Raw genomic sequence first — 19,605 nt, forward strand, 5'->3', positions numbered from 1 at the left:
GTGTATCTAGAACATTTATTTTCAATCAGAAGCCGGGGTGATACCAGTGTAACGAGGCTCAGTTTTGAGAATTTTGTATAAAACACCAGGAGAAATAACACATGATGTTGTGTTTTTGTGCCAAAACTGCAGTGGTATTTATATTTCTTGGCAACAAAATTATTTTAAAAAGAAACTGCACATACTTGCTCAGAAGCCAGTGGACGGCCTTCAGCACACTGAAGTCATCGCAGAACCCATCCTACATGCTTGCTCCTATCATTCTGCTCAATGCTAGAACGTTCGTTCTATTGCGTTGTTTCCCCACAGAAACCTTCAGAAGCCTCCAGTTGCCTGAAGGATGATTCAGGGGGCTTTCGCCTAGCTTTTAGCTTCTCTTCACCAACCCTCTACTGAGCCAGGTGGCTTCATGCTTCTCCTATTCTTGCTCAGCATCTTCCCCTTGCTCGGGATACCTTTCAACTGTCGTTTGGCCAAATCCAACACAACTTCAAGTTCCATCTCCCTGACCTCCCCAAGCCCATAACCACTCCTTCCAATCTTCCAGCAGCTACTGCTGGGATCACTCTTTTAGTACTTAACAGAGCCGGGCATATATAAAGATCCAGACCTTCAAAGTGGTTAAAGCCCACTCTCTTGTTTATACCCCCACATGAGACTCAAAATGGGCTTATCCACGGTAGACTCTCCAAAACGTTCCTTTCTTCAAAAAGGTTAACTGTGGGATTAATTTTAATAAGTGGATGTCAGTGGGTCCTCGTGCTTTGGAAAGCAAGGGCAAAAACAAAAACAAACAAAAAACAACCCCAAGGTTTATTAAATTGAAATAAAGAGTCGAAGGAAGTAATTTATTCTCTTGGTGAAAGCACATGAAAAATTGTGTTAGAAACTGAATTTCTGTAAATCAGTACATGGGTTAGGATCATTGTAATTAACAGGAAGTTAGAGTCTTAGTGTATGGAGCTTCTTGAGGCCTAAAACTATATTTCATATAGATTTGTCTCTCTAGCTCTTCACAGAAGAGCTCTGTCACATATTAGGTAATACATTTAATGGAATTAGTGAACGAACAAGTGCATCTTGGGTGCCCTTGGGGAATGATGAGTGCCCCATCCCAGCAAGTGCCAGGCAACCATTGATGTCCCCAGACACAAGGATGTCCCTTCCAACTCCTGGAAGTCTGGTTCTATGAAATGCAATGAGGGCCTTCAGTAATGTTTAAAATGTCTTTCTGGATGGTTTACAAAAACAAACAAACAAAAATCCACCCCCGGATTTATCAGCTTTAGAGGTTTCAAATTTTTGCCTCTTTAATGGGTATTTGGCTTTTCAGGTGCAAGCTGTGTTGTACTGCTGAAAAATATGGTTCTAGTCAGCTGTAAGAAAGTCAATCAGAAGATCGGGGTTGGAACAGGGGGAAATCACTTCTCCAGCAGCCGCCCACAACACGTACACATGTGCTGTGTCATTGGAGCCAAACAGACAACAGTTCAAACCCCTCCTGTTCCATTTACTGGCTCTTTCATTTTGGAGAAGTTACACCTCAGTTTTAAGGTGGGAACACTTACCGTTATGCGGAGTTGTTGCAAAGATAAAATCAGATAATTTTAAAAAGCATTTAGCACAAAATTGGAAACGGCAGGCTTGCCAAAAAAAAGATGACAGCTACGCTTACACATTCCGTCATGGTTGGCTAAACCCCTTGTAATAAACTCTCACATTCACGTGTTGGTTTGCATTTTACAGAATGTAGTTACGACATTATTATCTCATTCAGTCTTCAAAATAACCCATTGAGGTAAAGCAAAGATTATTCATATTTTACCAGTGAGGGAGGTCAAGGAATTCGCCTGCGTGATGTCTTGCAGAACGGTGACTACAATCTAGGACTTCTCACTCCACTTGTTTCATTTCGCCTGCTGCTGCAGTGGCTAGTGTTAGGTGGAGATCCTCAAATTTCCTTCATTCATTCAGCAAATATTTAATCGAGCTGGATTTTTGTCTTGGTTGTGTATCCCTGGTTGATTAGCAGAGTGCTTGGTATATGTAAATAGCTGCTCAATAAATACTTTCGGAATGAATGGATAAACTAAACCAGTTTTCTGATTCCTTTCATTAGATTATCCTGCTTCTGCTAAAAGGGCAAAAACACTTGCAGGAGACTGGGAGACACTGGCTGTTGGGAAAAGCTGAGAGCCCATGACTGTAGAGAGAAGTTGGTACAAGATGAGGCAGGTTACACATAACAGCATGGGTGACTTTCAGCAGAATGATGCCGAGTAAAAGAAGCCAGACAAAGAAAAGTATATACCATATGATTTCATTCATATAAAATTATAGAAAGTACAAACTAGTCTATAGTGACGGAAAGCAGTTCAGGGGTTACCTGAGGACGAGATGGAATGGAGTAGGAAGGGAGTAGTTTCAAAGAGGTAAGAGGAAATGTTTGGTGGTGATGGATATGTTTGTTAACTTGACCATGGAGGTGGTTTCATGGGTATAGAAGCTGTTTAAATGTATCAAATTGTAGACTTTAAATATCCGTGGTGCACTTTATACCTCCATAAAGCTATTGGAAGAAGAAGAGGAAGGAGACGAGAGGAGGGGGAGAAGCAGGTAGTCTCTGCAGGTTCTCTCTGTTTTGCCCTAATAGACAGAAATGTCAAGGCCCATAGTAAAGCTGGTTCTTTGTCCCTTTAGTGATCAGTATCTCAGCGTACAGGTGGAGAAAGGATTAGCCTGGGACTCTGAAGGCCTGGTTCCTGGTCTTGTCTCTGACACTCACAAAGGTATGACTCTGGGCATTAGCCTGACCTCTGTTGGCCCCAACTTCCCATTTGTCCCTTAGCAATATGGATCCCTGCTTGCCCAGCCAACCTCAAAATCGATTGGAAGACTACCTAAGGTGATACACATCCAAGTGCTTTGTAAACTATGAGTGTAGGTCAAAGGGAAGAGGGTTGTGGGGTGACAGTGTGTAGCCCAGCCATGACAACAAATGCTACAATGTAACACAGAGATTCCCGGTAGCAGCTGACTTGTTTGAACTCTATATCCTTTAGCTAAATAGCCCCAAACTCCTATTCTATACGTTTTCTTGTATCTACCAGCTATAATTTATCAAGCGTCATGCTTCAGATTCAGCTCTGCGACTCAGTCACTGTGAGAACTTAGACAGTCCTGGCTCTCCTCTGAGCATCTATCAGATGAGAAGGTTAGACTTGCTGGCCCCTGTGGTCCTTCTGGCTCTTGCATTGCAGGATCCTATACCTTCACATCAAACTATTTGCCCACTTCGATGTCTCCAGGTGGAGAAAAGTGTGGCCAGCAAGAGTTCTATCCCTGAGCCTCAGTAACTTTGAGATTTCAGGGAGACTGTAACCTTTACCATCATCCCACCACTACCAACACACACACACACACACACACACACACACACACACACACACACACCATGGATTTGCTCCTCATCCAATATTCTTCACTTCATTTTCATTTGTTTTTACTTTACTCTCATAAACATCAAGGTAACAGAAATGCCAAAATATCTTTTTAAATTCATTCACTCAAAATCTATGATTTTAATAGGTTAAGAATCTTACCTTCCAGAAAGCTTGGTCATTAAAATATCTTGCTGTATGAGTTACTCCTCTCCATATTTTGAGTTTTAAGAGTAAACCTGTTTAAATTCATAATTAAATGTTAAACATTTAGAGCACAGCATTTGTTATCTGAAAATTAATCAAAATATCAATGTCAACCATGGTATCTCAATAGAAATCCTTTTTCTTCCACAATCGGGGGACAAACAAATTGAAGCATCGTTCTTCCTGGATCAGCTTAATTAATTCTATAGATATCTTTTAGCAGGAACTGGCAAGAGCAATTATCTCCCAAAGATTTAGATTATACTGAGAGGTATACAATAGCCATGGATCTGACATGTTTTCCAAAATAGAATAGAAGGGATCTATCAGATGGTGCCATCACTTAAAAGCTGATCCTTTTAAAACACAAGAAGTCTACGGCCATGCCACCCTGAACATGCCCAATCCTGTCTGATCTCAGAACCTAAGCAGGGTTGGGTCTGGTTAGTCCTTGGATGAGAGACCACCTAGGAAGACCAGGTGCTGTAGGCTTAAAAAAATTAAACACACACACACACACACATATGCACACACACACACACACACACACACATACACACACAAGAGCTACCATGGAGAGCAACTCAAAGTAGGCACTCTTGTAGGTCCAATAAACTCCCAGTGACCTCAGCACAAGAGTCCACCTGTGTAATAGGAAAGTAGTTTATAACAACATGCTTTTCTGCCTGTTCTGCTCACCTGTCCAGCCTCTGCCCAGAGAGCTTGCCCTAAGTATTCCCCCAGCTGTGCAAAGGCTGCTGGATTTCCCAGGATACGTGAAGTGAGCGTCACTTTTCACATGAAGCAGGGAAATGCCGTTCATAGATCTATCCGTGTGTTTTTAATGACGATAAGTCCCAATGGATTAAATAGTAAGATTAACAAGAGTAGGCGTGTGCATATGCATATTTTCCTTTTGTTGTGCACGTCTTTAACTGATATTGGCAGATGGATGCAATTAGCACACCCCATGTAGCTAGAATTACTCAGAAACGATCTCTATCGCCTACATGAATTTTCCAGATAGCGGAGGCTTACTCATCACTGATGAAAATCCATCTAAATGCACTAATCCGTATTATATTTTCTTGTCCTATGAGTTAACACTGAACACATTTAGACTTTTAAAGTTGCTAGAACCATAGCTAGGACGTCCACTCATGAAATTGCTGTGTCGCGCAGAGAAGGTATAGAGCTATTGAAAGTTGTTGTCCTGCTCTCCAGCTGCCCAAGCTCTTCATGTTCTTGTGTCTGATTTCAAGAACGTCTTCCCCTCTGTTAGGCTCTCTGCTTTCACTTTTAACTTCTATCGTGTGCTTTACCTCTAGGAACCTACTTCACCTCTAATCTGCTATTTCTAATTTTCCTGAACTGGAACCCAACAACCGCGCTTCTTGATAGGGTTGTTTCTTAAACAGTGTAGACAGGTATCAAATAACAGGGTCTCTGGACAAGTAAAATGCTTGGCTTTCGGGGGTAATTTGGTGCTATTTTGGCTGCTTGGAGGCCTCTTTCTCCTTCCGTTGTCCAAGTTCTTTGTAATTACCAGTTCCCTCATGTCTAAAGTAATATGTAAAGAGGAAAGCTCATTGGTTTTAACTCTTAAAGGAATAATACCGGTGTCCTTTCCTCTATTCTCCAGTGAAGCATAAGGAAAGCCCTCCCAGGTGCTTTACAAGACAATGAAAATCAGTGTTGCTTTGTCAATATCAGTGACATTGGTGAATGGTGGGAGAGCCCAGGTATGGGGTTGCCAGATAAAATACAGAGTGCTCGGCTAATTTTGAATTTAAAAAATGGGCACCTTGTATTTTCATTTGCTAAATCTGGCAGCACTACCCAGGGTTGGACTGTCACTGTGGATAGAATGTAAACTTATGGTGGGAGGCATCTCTCTCATCGATATTTAAATAATCACCACAGCCTCTGTCCAAAGCTGAGGCCAGCTGGTACATTAAGGTAGTTCTAGCCAATCTCGGTCTCTAAAATTACCCAGGCAATTCCAAAAGATCCCTTCATCCATGTTTTTGAGCTGAAAGGAAATCAAATGATTAGTTGCCATAATCCTTTCATTATACAGAGAAGCCAGCCAAACCCAGAGTGAGTGAAGTGGCATGCCTAATGTCCCACCGTTCATTAGCGTCTGCTTATGCTATTTGTCTCTTATTTGACACCCACTCCTTGCTTAGGGACACAACATATGAGTTTAGTAGAAGTTGTTTACCTATAGAATAAAAGTGAACATTTCTGAACAGAATGCATATTTTCCCCTGGCATGTTAGTGAGATTGGCACATTAGTACTCCCCAAGATTCTTTGCTGTTCTCTTATATGGCAGGAACAAAAACATACTTGAATCCTCTGTTTAAAGATTTCCGACGGCTTTCCATCTCTCAGAGTGATCTGGCCCCTTGCTACTATTCTATCCTCAACCCCCGCCACTCTCCTCATCACTTCATCCACATCAGCTACACTGACCGCCTTGCTGTTCCCCAAACATGCAAAGCATGCTCCTGCCTCGGGGCCTTTGCACTTACTACCCCTTCTCATAGAATGCTCTTCTCCCAAATAAACACATGGACTGTCTCCCTCTTTCTTTCCATTCAGGTCAACTCCAATTCAAGGTCAACTTCTTAGACAGGCCTTCCCTTCTCACCTTTCTAAAAGAGCACCCCACTCTCAGACTGACTCTGTTCTCTTACCTTGATTTATTTCTCTTCGTAGCACTTGTCTTCGTCTTACATACTATACATTTGTCTGTTCACTGTCAGCTAGCATGTTAGCTCCGACCAGAAATGTCAGCTCCAACCCTGCAACCCCACTAGGATGTCAGCTCCATGAAATCAGGGAATTTTTTTCTGTTCACTGCTGTATCCCTAGTGCCTAAGAATAGTGTCTGGCTCATAGTAGATATTGAATAAATATTTGCTAAACCAAATAATATTATGGACATATGGATGTCCTTGCAGAATAAAAGGTAAGCTTTTTGGCTTTCTGTACAAAATTGGGTGAAATTACCAGTCCTGGGCTCAAGAGGCTGCAAGGTCGCCCTTCGCCCCTACTTATAACCTCAGAAAAGTCTCTTCCTTTCCCTCTCAGAGTCCACACCTATAGCAGGTAACCTCTAAGGGCCTTTCTAATTTGGAAATGATGTGATTCTGTATTCGTTTTTTCTTAAATCAAAGTCTGAGCTCTTTGCCTCATCTGGTTGCAGTTGAGGAGGTGAGTTCACAGGGTTAAGGATGGGCATGTGCATATGAGGCAGGTACACTCTGAACCCAGGCCCTGTGCCCTGCGCAATGGTGGAAGGAGGGTGGTCTCACACTGACCTGTCAGAAGACCGGATGCCAGACCCATAGCCACAGACAAGCTGAGAGCCCCAGTGTTGATGAGCACCTGGTTGCCGGTCCTAGAAATGACAAAACAGATGCAGTCACCTTCAGGCATCATGCCACAGAGGTTACTGGGGACAAAAAGCACTGTTTGTACTGTCAGGAGTGCCATCAGGAGAACGTTTCCCCTTCCTGGTGGTACATTCTCCTGTCATTTTCCTGCAAAGCCATGCAGACATGGAGGAGGGGAAGGGGGATTCCAAGATCCTCTTCGGCTTACTTTAATCCTTGGACTCTATGGATAATGAACCAGACCAGGAGTCAGAAAACTCAAGTTCAAGTTCTGTCACTAGCTGTGTAACCCTGGGTAAGTCAGTTAAACTCTCAGAGCCGAAAGTTTCCTCTTTAGGCCATTAAAGTTGAAGACTTTATTTTTATTGAGTTCAAGACTCATCTCCCCCACCCCCAACCCCAAAAATGGTTTTCTGTTTGCTCGCCTTCTAGGCAACCCCAAGACTTCACTTTACACAATTAAATGGCTCTGGGAGGACATTTACATGACCACGCAGTAGGCAAAGATTTCTTTAAAAGGATACATAAGAGCTAAACATAAAGGAAACAATGATAAGTTGGACTATATTAAAATTAAGAACTATTCATCAAAAAACACCATTAAGAAGGTGAAAGATAACTCACAAAGTGGAAAAAGATATTCACAATACATATATCTGACAAAGGATCTATATCCAGAATATATAAATCATTCCTACAAATCAATAAGAAAAAGACAGAATAACACAATAGAAAAATGGGCAAAAGAACTTGAATAAACATTTTACGAGAGAAAATATTCAAATGTCCCAAAAACACATGAAAGGTGCACCACTTAGTCATTGAGGAAATGAAAATCCAACGATAAGTTGATGCCTAAACAGCCAAAATTAAAAAGAAGGAAGATATAGAGTGTTAGAGAACATACGGGGTAAGGGATGTCTCATGTACAGATTGGCACAAACCCCAATGGAAAACTGGTAACATCCACTGAAGTGGATGTGTGAATACTTTATGAACCAAGAATTCCACTTCTGGGCATATATTTGCCAGAAGTGTATTTGTATGCTCCCCTAAAAAGCATTAGAATGTTTATAGCATCAATACTAGAATGTATACAATAGCTCCAAACTAGAAACTACCCAAGTGCTCTTCAATAATGGTTCAATAAATTGTGCTCTATTCACACAATGGAACACTTGTTTTAACTGTGTTTTCTTAGACTCCGTAATTTGTCTACTTGGTACTTATCACAGGGCCAAACTAATGGCTCAAGTTGTTTACCACTTTCTTTTGCAAGTCAGCTTTCATGGCAGTGCAAAACACATATTACAAACCCCCAACCACAAACTCTAACACATGTATTTTCACTTCCTGCCCAGTAGGGGATGTCCCCACCTCGTTACTCTCTCACTGCTACAGTCCTACAGGCGCAGTCTCAGTTCCCCTCTGTCTCTGCTACCTGGTCCCTTCACGTGGCCCTGGGTGGTATGTGGTGCCTCTTCCTGGGGAACTGTGAGTAACATTAAATTTTCCTCTCAATGACATTGACTTCTCTCTGTTATTCAGTCACCTTTATAAATTAAACCTAGTCACAATTTGACACTCTACCCCAATGAAAACTAACCATCTACAGAGATACTCAGCAACATGGGTGAATCTCACAACTTCAGCTTTAAGTAAAAAATCCCAAGCACACAAGAGCATAGATTTTCCAGTATGAGTCCATGTGTATAAAGAACAAAGGCAGGCAAAACTGATCGATGCTGTTAGAAATCAGATTAGTGGTAACTCTGGGATAGGACATAAAGTTCTGGGTGCTCGTTACATAGACGTGTCAGAAAAATTCATCATGTGGTACCCTCATGATATATGTATTTTTCTGGATTGTGCTACAAAAACATTTTAAAAAGTAATATTAAGGGTCAGAATAGAGGCTAAACTTAGATCTGCTGACTGCCAATCCATAATTCACTCTATCTTGATGCCATCTGAAAACAGAAATGGATGAAGCAGAAATCATCATAACAGTGGTCCCCACGCAGGGTGGCCTTTCCTGTGCCAGGCCTGTGGCTCGATGCTTTACCATCTGATTTCACGTGATCCCTACAGCAGCCTTGTTAGCCAGCTACTAGGATCCCTATCTCACAAATGGGGAGGTTCAGGTTAGGAAAGTGAACCAAGGGTTCCAATGTCACATGGCTTGGAATGGGTGGCTCTTGGGATATGAATCAGGCAGGTCTGCCTACCTACAGAGGCTAGCCAAATCAGCACAACTTGACCGTATCAGCATTCCAGGAATATCATTTTTAAAATTATTTTCCTTTCAATAGACCAGAACTTTATGTCCTATCCCGGAGTATTTTTTACATTTAAATATGTGTATTTAAAAGGAAACTTTGTGTCACTAGCTTAAGCAGAAGAGAAATGAGAGGTAACTGTAAAAAAAGATACTGTGAAAACAAAACTTTGCTAAAATTTCCCCCAGTTGGGGTAGCCTGGGCAAGACTCTCAACCTGAGGCTTCCTCGGCTGTCATTCAAACCCAAGGTTAGGTCACCAAGTGTCAGAAGGGTACACCAAGGATTGAATGAGAATCGAAAAAGAGCCTCTGCACTGTGTGATTCAATGTTCTTTAAGTATGTTTTCACACCACTTAAAGTCCCACAATTTCTGAAAAACACTCCATCCTTTCTCGGAGCACAGCATCTGATTCCTTCACATCAGCTCACCTGAGCAGGAAATCAACAAACATTGTTTGTGGAAGGAGTGAAGGTCAACCCACTTGCCCAGTGACACCAAGTTAATTAAGTAGCTGATCCACATTTCGCGCGAACTGTTCTGATTTGCAGCTCAGTCCTTCCTCTATCTTTCAACTGTGTACAGATGCCCCTCCTATGGAAGCAGCAGGCTCCATAATCAACATAAAAAAAGAGAACATGTGTTGGCCGTTTAATCCACACCAAGCACTGTCCCGAGCCCTTTAATAAAGTTGCTGAATCTTCACAGCACTCCTGGGATGTATATCCCATTTTACAGATAAAGAACTGAGATTTAAAGAGAGTACCATGCCTAAGGTCACATGACTGGTAAATGTGACTTTGGTCTGTCTGTCTCTGGAGCCTGTGCTCTTTACTTCCAGCGGACCAAAGATCTACCAGAAGAGGCCATCGCTGTCACTATGCCCTTCCCTGTGCTGCATTCCTGCAGAGGAGAGAGAACTACTTGACCCTCAGCTGTCTCATCTTGATGAGAGTTGACTTGCAGAGCTATGCTGGAGCCAGGTCACACAGGCTCAGGGCCAATTCTCATCTCTTCTCAACTCCGTGTTCAGTGCTGTCACCTTGATGGCAGCCCTGGTGGGAGTGTTAGCACCATAGAAATCACTAAATGCTCTAAGTCCAGGCTTTGTTTTCCTCAAGAGCCGGTTGTTAATCCTTTACCAGCATACCATTGGTTGACTTTTTTTTTCTTTTTTGCTCTGGGCCAGTAGTTCTCAAACTCAAGCTTGCGTGGAGTCACCTGGAGGGCTTGTTAAAACACAACCTGTGGGGCCCCATCCCCAGATCTCTCACTGAGCAGGTCCGGGAGGGCTAGAATTAGCGTTTCTAACCAATTCCCTGGTGATACTGATGTCTTCGAGAACCACTGCTCTAGGAGAGCCACAGAATCACAGAATGTGGGAGTAAGGGTCCAGAAGGTCCAGGTTGGCAGTCTATGAGCAGAATTTGACCCACACGACATTTCTAATGATTTTGAATCTTTTGCAATGCTTGGGAGAGTGCATGGCAAAACTCTATATTTCTGGCTTCTCTTGCAAAGCCATTAGATTTGGTGACAGAGAGTCGGGGTCTCTGCATGGCAACCGTTGCCTGGTGCTTAAGAGCAACTGCCCATGGGTTCCCAGCCTCCCCTCATTGGTCTCATTTTTTACCTTACCTTCCTAGCTCCTATAGGCATCTGAGCTAGATCAACCCCTCATTTTACAGAGGGGAACTCAGGGGCCCAGAGAGAAGTAAGGTTTTGCTCAGAGTTACGAAGCTATTTAAAACAGTAGTAGCAGACAGATCATTGGAGCCCATCACCTAGTTGGCTCCCTTCACACAGACCATCCCCTCCCCACTCCCAGATGGGATCCTCCCCAAGCAGCTCGAGGAGGGATGTCTCGCCCACCTGTACTTAATTCCTATGATTTGGGGCTGTGGTCGTCTCCATTGGCAGAGCTATAAGGGACTCAGCTCTCCATGATTTCTCTGAGATGCTTCCTAACACAATGAGCTCCTCATCGTCCACTTCAAGTGTTCACCCTCTTTACCATCAGGTTCTAGCCAAGTAAACTTGAGCAAGTAATGCCCCCTAAATATCATTTCTTAGAGTATGATAATATACTCACAGGGTGCTTGTGAGAATTAAATGAAATGACATAGGAAATGATTTGACATAATGCCTAGTGCTTAGAAAGGAGTCAGTAAACAGTAGTGATTGTCATCAGTTCATCTGAAAAAACCTATCCCTGTATCATGCACAAAAAAATCACTCTTTCATTTTATGCGGGCCATATCCAGAAGATATTTATACAACTTCCAGGAGATGATGGCCAGCCAGGACTCTGGTACATGCAATTGATTATTGCCGTCATTGTCTGGGGGACACAGGAGCCCATGCTCCCATCTCACAGTGAGACCCTGGCCAAGCTCCTTCTCTCTCTGGGCTTCAGGGATAGGCTTTGCTTGACATTTTCCTACATGAACTTATTAAAGCCTCTTAATGGCATGGCACCTTGCCTCCGGTAGCCTCCAACAATCCTTTGAAGGGAGGTATTAGCATTATCTTCCTTTGCAATTGGGCCACTATGGCTCAGAGAAGTTAGGTAGCAAGCACAGATAGTGAGGTCAAGATGAATCTGACTCCACGCCATAATCTTCACCATAACCTAAACCATCAGGGGTAGAAAAATGTACTCAACTCACTTGGGCCTGATTGCCCTGCTCCATCTGCTTGTGGGGGGCCTCAGGACTATCTGCCTTTGCCCTGCACCTAAACTGCTCCTTTTGGAAAGAAGTGACCTGGAAAGGTGATGACTCCATACAAGTTAGGAACTGAGCAAAATTGCTGAATAAATTGGCCAAAAAATATTCACTGAGGTCTATGAGTGCCTGGTCCTGAATGCACACACCTCAGCTAAGGGCTCTGGGCACATTTCTTCCAGGGTTGTATGGGAGTGTTAAGGGGATGAGCCAAATGACCCACATGGGATTGTTGGTCCAGCTTGCCCGATAGGTCATCAGCACAATGTAGTTGATCCCTCCAAGCAGACCCGGCAAGCCAAAGGTGGAGTGCACGTCGCAGCTATCATGGATCCTCAGCACACGATTAAAATACACCTGGGGAGAAATGTCATTATAAGCATATCTACATGTGAGACTGGCATTCCCTTACCCACCCTTTTCACAGATCCATGGCATCCAGGGCAACTAAAAGGGGATGGGCTTGAGGGCTCACCTAGGGAAACGGTTCTCAGACTTGAACATGTGCATGCTCATATCACCTGGGAAGATGGTTAAAATGCAGAGTTGGATTTAGTGGGTCTGGGGTCTGAGATTCTGCATTTCAAACAAAGTCCCAGGTGATGCCAGTGCTGCTGGTTCAGAGACCACACTTTGAGAAGCAAGGCCCTAGCCCAGGCACTACGCACATTTGGGGCTATAATTCTGTCATGTGAGGGGCTGTCCTGTGCAGTGTAGGATGTTTGGCAGCATCCTTGGCTTGTACTCTCTGGTTGACAGTAGCACCCCCAACCCAGTGATCAACTGAAAATGTCTCCAGATATTGTCAAATGTCCCCAGGAGGTGATTGAGACCCACTGGTCTAGCCCTAACTTAATTGCTGTCCCAAAGACAATGTGGCTGATTAGAACAAGTCAGAAGAAAAGAATCTGACTACACCTTCAGAACTCCTATGCTATGCTCCTTCCACCTCACCACCTAGCCTCCCAGATGGCCATGAGCCAATAGATGTGGATACAAATGCAAATTCAATCAGGCTAGTTTCCTCTTTAGACTTCCCACTGTCTTCAGAATAAAAACTCAGACCCCTCGACTAGCTCAGGAGATACACCTGAGCACCTGGCATCTCTCAACACTGATCCCCCCACACTCCCAGGTGAACCCAGTACTTCAGCCATGAGAATGTCCCCCTGTTTCCTGGCTGAACCATATGCTCTTCTCCCCATTGAGCCTTTGAATATGCTATTCCTTCTGCTTGGAATACATGTCCCACTTCTTTGCCTGGGTAATAATATTAGTTATCTGTCAATGCTCGGCTGAGATATCCTCTGCTCCAGGAAGAATTTCCTGACCCATCTCAGGGTAGTTTAGATGTGCTCCTGGAGTGGTTATCACACTGAGTTGTGTTCATTTGTCCATTTCCCTCATTACACTATAGTTTGGGAAGCAGGATAAATGTTAAAACATATGTGATGAATGGATGAATGATCTTTGACTTGTTCCTCCAGTAATAGAGTCAAGAAAACTGATGCATAGAAAAAGCAATGGACTCTGAGCCTGATAACTTATTGTGTATTTTTAGCTGTGTACTTCCTCCTTTCATCACAGGACCTCAAAGCCAGAGGAGATAAAAAAACATCTGTTCTCACTTCAAAGATGAAAAGTAGACTGTCCCATCTTTGGTCAAGTCAAATTGTTGGTAAGTTCTTCCTTATTTTGGGTCGAAACTGCCTCCCTGAATCTCCACTGTTCAACCAAATTCGGCTTCCTGTGCTACCCAAAACTATATACCTTTCTCTTCCACCAAGCCTTCCAACTCATAAAGATTTGTTGTTTTAAATTTTTTTCAGAAGTGTGTTATGACAAATTGGCTATCATGCAGTATTCTGGTATTATCTGTACCTGTTGAATACTGAAGGAAGAAAGATCCTTCCCCTTAGAAGAACTAAATAATCAAAGGTAGACATGACTTGGATTGTCAACCCAACATCTTTCTTGTGGGTGCTGCCCTTCCCAGCCCCATTCACATGGTTCATGGGCAGCAGCCATGAGTGTGCAATGTGCCACACCCCAACCCCATCCAAAGGTGGGCACATTATCCAAGTTAGAGCAATGATCCCCTTCTCGAGAAAACTTGGAATTAGGGCCAAGAGAGTCTACCCAACTGCTTTCTTGAAATAAGAGACTACATTCTACCATGTGGAGTAGGAGTAGAAAAAGAAGAAGAAAGTCTACAGAATGAGAATAAAGCAGATATTCAGGAAACATGAAGAAAGAAGAGCAGGGATTTCTTGGACTCCCCACAACACTCCCATCGCTGTTGCCAGCCATTCCTGGGTTCCCAGAAGCAGCCCTGTCCTTGGGTTCTATGACATCCCAGTAGCCTTATAACAAATTCCTCCTTATGCCAGAGCAAGCTCGAATGGGTTCTGTTACTTGCTCCCTAGATTCTAACAAATGCACCACCCAACCTGGGTGGATCCCTCATCTAAGCTTTGAAGCCAACCTAAGAAAGCCTGCCTACTGCAGCTCATGCCACTACACAATGGCCTACCGTGGTTCCAGGGTCACGCTTGTCTAAGCCAAAGCAGAGAGTGTTAGTTGCCCAGTTCCTTACCGGCAGGCATATGGCTTTCCCGGTGGAGATCAGCCCAGCCAGAAGGCCTAGCACCATGGCATGCCAAGGTTGAGGGATCAGGTGACATGAAGCGCCCACAGCCACACCTCCTGCCAGTACTGCATTGTGGATATGAGCCTGCAAAGAAATAGCCTGTGGGTAAATAGCACAGGGAGATAGCACCTTGTCCAAAGCTACTCAGCAAGCTGGTGGCAAGGCAACACCGTCAAGTCTTCCCTGTTTCACTGATCCTGAAGTCATCCCCTCCCCCCTGTAGAGACTACCTAGCCTTTATCAGTGGTCTCATCTCACCCTGCTTCTCGGGTTCAGGGAGCAGTCGCCCTGATTGGGAGGCATTTGGGGAATCAGCTCGAAAATAGTTACCCAGCATCCAACCACCCTCACATTCATTAGTGATGTGTCCTTGGGCACTTAACCACTCAGTACGTCAACTTTTCTACCAGAAGAATTGGGTTTTGCTTATACCTGCTTAATATAGGTTATGTAAGAATTAAATGAGTTACTATATGTAAAATCCTTAGCCCAGTACCTGGCATAGAAATGAGTGAATGTCCGATAAATATATGCCATTATTATTGTTTTTATTATTTTTATTATTATTATCATTGGTTACTTGGTGCCTATGCCACCCTGCACAACTGGTCCTAATAAGCTGGCCCTTGTTCCTGGGTCATGTCTCTGCTATGTCTTTCATTCCTCTAGAACTGGGCCTTGCTCTTATACTGCTTACCCCTGCCCCCTCGATTTTAACCAGGTCTAGGAGCTCTGGGCCCTTGGACCAGCTTCCGGGCTTCTCCGACCTGATGGGCTGCCTCCCTAGATGTCCCCACCTTGTCTGATCCTAGAATCCCTGTCACCATGGAGTTCACCTATGGGGACACTACCTCCCCTTAGTACTTACTGCTAACCTGTCATCCATGGCCACATTCTCTCCACTCCAGGACCCACTGTCTGTCTAGATGTTTTCCTACTCCCTCTGGCTGGCTAACGCCATACTCTGATCACCAGACTAAACTAACTTGTTTAGTCCTTACACTCCATGAAACTGCAGACAAGGCTCCATCGCCTGGCATGCTCTTTCCCAGCCCGTGGGGCTGGCACTGGGGGAGAAGGGCGTGAATAAGCCTAGAAGGTCCAGGTGCTGCCAAAGGGACAGCCCCCCTTCCTCACCATGTTGATCTTCCCTTGGGGGTGAGCCAAGGCTGACGCAGAGATGGCTGTCACTGCGCTGACTGCAAGAGCGTAGTAGGTGTTGAACACGGCTTTCTTTCTTTCATTTGGTGAGTTCAGCAGAGAGGAGTTGAAACTCGGCCAGAACATCCACAAGAAGAGGGTTCCTGGGGGTCGGAGAGGGTCATTGGCCAGAGCCAGAACTCCTACTCCAAAGCCTGAGCCTCTGCGGACTTCAAACAGGAGGAGAATCCTAGAGCTGGCAAGTCTCAGTTTTGTCACTTTCTTGCCATGTGACTTTGGGCAAGTCATGTGTTCTTTCTGAAATCTCAGGTTGGTATCGCCCAGCTGACATACTTCACCGGCAGGGAAACTAAGGCCCTGACAGTTGAAATCACTAAACCCCGGGCCTCCTAACCCCAGCCTGGGATAGCCAAATGCTTATTAAAAAAAAAAAAAAAATTAACATGCTTCTTTCATTCAGCCCCATGGCCCAATATTCAGTTACCTGCTGTCCAGCTCACTACCTGATTTCCTCCAAGCCTCTCCCAGAGTTCATCCTTTTCACCGATGCTTACCCCTGCTCCCCTTTGGCTGAGATCCAGATGCTTTTCAAAACACACCATTTTTACTCTTCTCTTCCCAGACCTCTTTCTTCCTCCTCTCCAGGGCCCTACTTTCTTCACCTGTCCAATTCTCTCCTTTAAGTTGAGGATAAAAGGTTTAGATAAACTTATTTAAAATCAAATGTAATGTCCTCTGCTCTCCTTCGTATCTGAATGAAGAGAGAGTCCCTCGACAGGAATACTTTGTTCAAAGATGTGAATTCACTAACCACCACTTGAGGAAATGAGTCATTATGGAGGGGCGTCAGACACCCAGAGCAGGCTGGTAGAGGAGAGAGATTTTCTGCAGAAAATTTCTTGCTCACCCCAGGTATGAGACCACCTTGTCCTTACCCAACATGGCAAACAAACCGGTCTTCACTGACATCTCATCTTTCTTCTCGGCTCTCTCAGCCACAGGCTTTGAGAGGCACCAGGCCACGGTCAGCCCAAAATAAGCCGCAAACACGTGAATATGCATCATGCTTATGTGGTCTTCCATCTGCAATGAAACCCAGGGGAGTCGTGAGTGTCGGTACCCTCTGCCCAAGGGCAAACCTCTACGTTCCTTGGAGAAAGTTCTGAGCTTTGTCTAAGGGGTATGACTTGAAGTCATGAGACCAGTACTCTGAGCTTACCCAGCCCAGCAAGTCCCCTTTCAGAGGAGCACACGAGTACCTGAGTATTTATTCCAGGGAGGTTGCCAATTGGTCTTATCAGTAGTTTTTAAATGCTTTTGGCTGAGATCCACTTAGGTGGGGCCAAAAGCCACAAGGCCACATAGGATCACCACTTCCTACTTTTTGGCGCAACTTCATGGAGAGATGAATGATACAAACTGCAACATGAAACAGCCAAACTTCTTATAATACTGGACTGAAGTCTTTAGTAAATTCCAGATATATGCTAATTTTGCTTTATGAATATCAAATTCAGTAATCCTTAATAACTCATTTAGTGGGCTACTCCTAAATCCTGTCAACTGTGCCTTTAAAAAACACCCAGAATTGGCAGAATTTTTACCACCACACTTCGCTGACGGTTTAAGCCACCAACTCCACTACCCCAAATTCTTACGATAACCTTCTTAAAAAGTGATCAAGGTTAACATCCTCACTAATGAGACAAATGCCACTGCTTTGCTGTGTGATCTTGGGCAATCACTTTCCCTCTCTGGGCATCAGCCTTTTCATCTGTGATCAGCTCTTATCTTTCTTAATTGTACCTGACCACAGGGCCACAGCTATAGCAGATTTGCTGGGACAGCCAACTGGCTTGGCCTCACCCTCACAGTTGGCCTCGGCCTTAGAATTTTGACAGTCTCCCCGCAGTGAGATCACATGTATTGTTAGTGACACATGCTGACTGGTTTTAAAGTAGATGCTGGCCATGCAGCTTGCTGGACCCCAGCCAGTGAGGCCCTGGGAATTAATCTTTTTGTACATTTCATAATTATCTTGTGATTCCTATAATATCATAGTTTGGAAGTTAAAGGAATTCATTTGCTATGTTTAAACATTTAGTATAGATCACACTTGGTAAACCCATTTGGGCTGGTCTTCATTTTTTAAAACCCCAGAAGCCTCACCAAATGAAGGTGGCACCCTCCGCTTCCACCTTCTCACCCCTCCTCACAACACCATGACTCACAGAGAAGCATTCTCTGAAGAGCATCCTCATGGTTCCAAAGACTGTCACCTCCATCAGCGTCATGAACACCAGCTGCACCAGGTTGATTGTCCTCAGGACAGCACCCACTGAGATCAGCACAGACATAGTGCTCATGGTGGCCTGCTGAATCCTGGGGAGAGAGAGCGAGACAGGAATGACTAAGTAGGAGGCCTCATGATTATTCATTCATTCATTCATTCACTCACTCACTAACTCAACACTTGTTGAGGGCCTACTCTCTGCCTGGCACTGTTCAAGAAATAGAGGACATAGTAGGAGAACAAGACGACAAGACTTCCTCCTACATGGGGACTGATGCTGCCCATCCTGGGGTCTTCTTTGTCCCCTTCCTCCATCAGGGTTGCATCTACACTCAGGGATTGGTCTGCACATGCTCGTCCATACTGAGGATGTTCTGAGGTTCTCATAGGAACGTCACGGTAATTTACAGAGGCTGAGTGTTCCCTCAGGGCTCCTTCTGGAATCTGACAACTGGGATTCTACCCACATCTTCTTCTCTTCTGCTGTCATCACTCACAGATGCTCGATAGAGGGCACTCTTCACCTGCCAGCCTGCCCTCTACCCTCATCTCTTCTCTCCGTGGTAGCGGAGAGAGGCTGCGTTTGGAAGTAGGACAAGCCTGGCTTCCAGTCTCAGCTTTTCCACTCGAGCAGCTATTTAATCTCTCTGAGGTTATTTCTCCATCTGTAGAATAAGAACGATAATACAACTATCTCATGGTAGTGCTGTGGGGATTAAAAGGAATATTTGTGCATGTGTGTCTAGCACCGTGACGGCACCAAGACCTACCTCGGGAGTAGGAACTGGCGTTATTAGCACTATCATTGATTCTGTCCTTCCCTTGACAAACGAGCGAGCTCAATGTGGAGATTCAGGAAGTGAAAACAATTTTGTTTTCGAGGCACTTATGATTAAGCTGGGAGGACAGAGCTGACATCGTGAATCCTGATATCACTATCTACGATATAATGAAGCTAGCGGGATTCACTGGAGGGAGAGAACAGTGTGGATGAGACTCATCAAGGAGGGCTTCCTGTGAGTGGTGGCACTGAGTAGAACAATCCATGGTGGTTAAACCAACCCATTCTCTTCTGGGCACCTTGCTCTGAGACCTCCAGGAGTTGATGATGGTTCATGGTGCTACAAGCACCACCACCACCACAATAATAATAATTTATTGACTTGCAACTACATCACCTTATGTAAATGTCAATCCCCCAAGTAACCCCCTGTAAATGGTGCTAGGCTACTATTCATTACCTCCATTTTACAGAAGAGGACACTGAGGCTAGAAGAGGAGACTTTTTTGGCAATGGCCACACTGCTAGTTAATGACAAACGTGAGGTTGGCCTGGATCCAAAGCCTGTGCTCTGAAGTCTGGACACAGCCTCCCCGGTGCTTGCTGCTGATGTAGTGTCCTGCTTATGGCTCAAGGACTTCAGAGAAGTCAGAGGGCAAAGGGCA

The 19,605-nt window shown here is 44.3% G+C and overlaps 1 protein-coding gene and 1 pseudogene across 4 annotated transcripts in view; one reads left to right on the forward strand and one right to left on the reverse strand.

Annotated features, from left to right (window-relative positions):
• The window catches only part of RHCE (Rh blood group CcEe antigens), a 40,042-nt gene that overhangs the window by 9,472 nt on the left and 10,965 nt on the right, over positions 1–19,605 (reverse strand). For 2 of the 4 annotated variants that reach the window (XR_001595022.2, XR_001595021.2), the window contains exons 3-10: positions 18,098–18,248; positions 16,802–16,949; positions 15,843–16,009; positions 14,652–14,789; positions 12,279–12,412; positions 6,976–7,055; positions 3,603–3,679; positions 1,826–2,017 (exon numbers count right to left, since the gene is read on the reverse strand). Coding sequence is in view for 1 of the 4 variants with exons in the window: in XM_016129815.2 (XP_015985301.2) it covers positions 3,603–3,679; positions 6,976–7,055; positions 12,279–12,412; positions 14,652–14,789; positions 15,843–16,009; positions 16,802–16,949; positions 18,098–18,248 (895 nt within the window). In the remaining 3 variants the exon portion in view is untranslated. Of the gene's footprint in view, positions 1–1,825; positions 2,018–3,602; positions 3,680–6,975; positions 7,056–9,760; positions 12,413–14,651; positions 14,790–15,842; positions 16,010–16,801; positions 16,950–18,097; positions 18,249–19,605 lie in introns of those variants that run through there. The other 2 variants (XM_016129815.2, XR_001595023.2) reach the window with 2 other exon arrangements.
• On the forward strand, positions 4,021–4,139 carry LOC118604944 (annotated as a pseudogene).

Source organism: Rousettus aegyptiacus, unplaced genomic scaffold (assembly GCF_014176215.1).
Source record: "Rousettus aegyptiacus isolate mRouAeg1 unplaced genomic scaffold, mRouAeg1.p scaffold_m13_p_1, whole genome shotgun sequence".
Classification (NCBI taxonomy): domain Eukaryota; kingdom Metazoa; phylum Chordata; class Mammalia; order Chiroptera; family Pteropodidae; genus Rousettus; species Rousettus aegyptiacus.